General features: G+C 35.3%; 1 protein-coding gene across 1 annotated transcript; it reads left to right on the top strand.

Annotated features, from left to right (window-relative positions):
- The first annotated feature begins 1,783 nt into the window (after nt 1–1,783).
- On the top strand, nt 1,784–2,857 carry LOC146936663 (F-box protein SKIP23-like). The gene has a single exon (XM_085757725.1). It carries the CDS (start codon nt 1,784–1,786, stop codon nt 2,855–2,857), a length of 1,074 nt encoding a protein of 357 aa, XP_085613851.1.
- Nucleotides 2,858–3,626: the final 769 nt, after the last annotated feature.

Raw genomic sequence — 3,626 nt, 5'->3', positions numbered from 1 at the left:
GTAATTCAATGCCATAACCTTTTTTTATATATCCCACTTTCCTCACCGCTGTGTCTGATATTGTCGATGTGGGACTTATTGTTTCACATATTTGCACACGCTACTTTTGTTTGTGCTTTCAATATTCTTTCTAAACAATTGGATATCCATTTGTAATGGCTACAACATCATTTTGAAAATCTAAACTAGGACGAATTTGTCTCCAAGATTTAATGCACGAGTTGTATGTCTCAACTATGACTTTCAATCACAGAATATAATATACTTGAAACACATATTTGTCACTTCCATTGGGATACAACAAATTTTACCACTGCAGCTGTGGAAACTGGTATTTTTAGTTGAACTAGTGATATCTTTGCATCCCAAAGCTAAGAGAAAATAGCTAAAATATGAATTTGTGTGAAGTTTGTTTGTAGCTTGGGATAAAATAAACCTAGTTAGTTTGTTTGTAATTTGTGTGAACTTAACAGTACCTATACGTTTTTAAGTTCCAGTGTTGAGGTTTTGGTGTACCTCTTTTGGATCGTGCTTGTATTTTGGTAGGTTTGTTTTGTAACTTTTTTGACCTGCTAGTTTTTTTTTTCCAATTGTATTTTATCATTTACAATTGGTAAATATCTTATGAAAAGGACATTTGTCCTCGTATCATTATTTATTAGGTGAATTATTTTGTATTCAAGTAACATGAATGAATTGTCAAAAAATAAAAGTAGCATGATGATTGAATGTTTAAGCGACCAACAATCAAATAGTGATATTGTTGCTCTCAGTTTGTTTTTTCATGGATGTCCACTGTGGCATTCTGCTTCAATGTTTGCTAATCATTTCCAACTGCTGCATATCTTCCCCGATTTCAGTGTGCAAAAACGTAAAAAGAAAAGTTTGGCATGAATTAATTACACGGATAGTTCATGCACTTATATAATTAGAATCGAGTTATCGTGTGCTGAGCACACAAGAAGGTAGTTAATTAGGTAATTTAACTTTCACTTTATCGTCCCACCTTCCTCCACGGGTGAAGAGAATGGCTCCCACGCGCACGAAAACCCTTGATATCCTTAAATAGTTACATTAAATAGTTGTAGGTTAAAAAAATTTGAAAATTCTAATTAAGCTCTATATCTAAAATCAAAGTTACGTAGTAATACCAAATGATTTGTTAGACGAGTTCAACTTCGTCACTAACTCCGTGGGTGTATAAAAGTATAGACTACAGGGAAAAAAATCGTCTGTATAGATACTTGATGCAATAACTACGATAAATTTACTTTTAAGATACTTGATGCAATAACTACGATAAATTTACTTTTACCTAGATCGACACCCTTTACGAAGCTCATTCCACTTTGTCGTATGCTTTGGCAAGACAAATTGTTTGATAACGATATAGCCGCTATATAATACGTATTGTCACTACCAACTGAGCTAAGCTCATGAGGATGAATACAAGCATGTTTAGCCCGCTACTATGCCTTTGGAAGAAGCTTCTTGTGATGGCTTAATCAGCAACTTGAGACAAGAGTGTCAGTGAGAAATCAATATAAGATTGATTTAGTAGAGTTTTGTGCATCAAAGTACTCTCTATAATATTGAGCAATCAGGTTAACTAAAAAAAATCGCGTAAAAACAAAAGATTTACAAAAAGTAAGATTTTAAAATAAAAATCTTTATTTTTTACTGTCTTGAAGTTATCCTTAAATAGTAAATTTTCAATCGTGTAGCATGTTTTACTAGGGTTCGTTACTATAAAAGAAAGGAGAATCAGTAACACACAGCAGCCATGACATCGACTGACTGGTGTGAACTCCCAACTGAGCTTCTAAATCTGATATCGCAACGAATCGATGATGAACTCGATCTCATTCATTTTCGATCGGTTTGTTCAACATGGCGGCGCTCTTCCATTTCAAATCACCATCCCAATTCTACCCTCAAGGTTCCACTTCTCCAATTCTCATATAATCTCTCTAATACCATCAACAACACCAACACTTCTCGGTTTCGCCGCCTCTTCAAACGCACTCTTTTTCTCATTAAACCACTCCGACACCGTAAGCCACTTCGTCCTTGGTTGATTAGAGTTACCCAAAACTCACATGGCAAAACCAAACTCTTCCACCTACTCTTCAACTCAGTCTACTCTTCTCATGGTTTTCCTCGTGTGCTTGACTTCAATAAACTCTCCGTCCTCAATTTAGGAACTGATTTCATCCTGGACTACGGAGACATTAATCCTCGTAACTATTTCTTCTACAACAAGAAGCGTGAAAAATTCCTTGCAATCACGTGCAATGGAGAAAACCCTATGGTTCTCGGCATTTCGGAATATTTCCCCCATCCTATGCTGTTCTGTTACCTCAACAAATTTTGGAAACCCATTTCCGACATGTCAACTAAATATGTAGATATTTGTGTGTTTAAAAGGAGGTTTTACTTGGTCGACAATACTGGTCGGACAGTTACAATTGAATCGGACTCGAGTGTCCAGTTAGTGGATAATCCTTTTATTCCTGGAGATAGAAAATTACTGGTGGAGAGCGAGGGAGAGTTGTTGTTAGTTAATATTTATGAGAGTCTTAAGACTTTTGATGTGTTTAGACTTGACGAGAAGAATAAAAAATGGGTGAAGTTGATGAGTTTAAGGGATAGGGTTTTGTTCTTTGTGAATGGATGTTCATTTTCTGCTTCAACTTCCGATTTGTGTGTTGCCAAAGGGAATTTTGTCGTCTTTATCGATGATGCATACAGGATATGTACTTATTTCTGTAATTATTGCTTGGGTCGAAGTCAGCAATTGTGTGTGTCTGAATATCTCAGCTTGTTCTCGGCACCGGAGTGGATTGTCAAAAGTTAATTGAATTCGTAACAGAGTATGTTATCTTGCATTCAAAAGTTTCTTATTTGCTTCTGATATTTGCATTATTGTGCTTAGTTAATGTTATTAGACTGGAGACCGATGCATGCAGTCCAAATTAGGAACGTCTGCCCCCACTAAAAATTTGTTTTTTTAGCATTAGAGATAGAATCATTTTATTAGTCCCCTATTTAAAATGAAGTTTTGTCCGTAGATGTCTAAATCTCAAATCGAATAATCTAATTTTAGAATGTTTGGTGCAGTGTGTTGATTCTTTCCTCTTAATATAAACTATCTTCTAAGGTAGGTGTTTTGAAAACAAATTGACATTCGGTGAGGTGGTTGTGGCGAGTTGGGGGTGTGCATGCAAGAACTATGTCGATTATGTCAGTAAGAGAGAAAAGAGTGAGATGTTTTAGGATAGAGAATGTGTACCTCGACTCGTGATCTAAGAATCTTTTGATACCGTCGTCGATGTGTGACTGTTGGATTCCTCAAGTGCTTGGCTACTTATAATGCTAAATCATGTACAATAGATAGAAAACCTGTTTGCTTTATTATAAATTTATTAGGATTTTGATCTTCACAATTGTAGATCCTAACAGGAAACCTTATCAATTTATGCAGGGGCTATAGAGAGAAAGATGACGAGACAAAATATCTAGGTTCAAGCGCAAAATATTGCAGTAATAATAGTGCAAAAAGTTATCATTTTGAATTGATTACTCAATTCCCACTACACATTTTTTATATATTTAGAAGAGTTATT

The sequence above is a fragment of the Medicago sativa genome, chromosome 3, assembly GCF_051527215.1.
Source record: "Medicago sativa cultivar Bolivia chromosome 3, Bolivia_mono, whole genome shotgun sequence".
Lineage (NCBI taxonomy): Eukaryota > Viridiplantae > Streptophyta > Magnoliopsida > Fabales > Fabaceae > Medicago > Medicago sativa.
The sequence above is the reverse complement of the archived record's forward strand: the minus strand, read 5'-3'. Positions and strand labels throughout refer to the sequence as shown.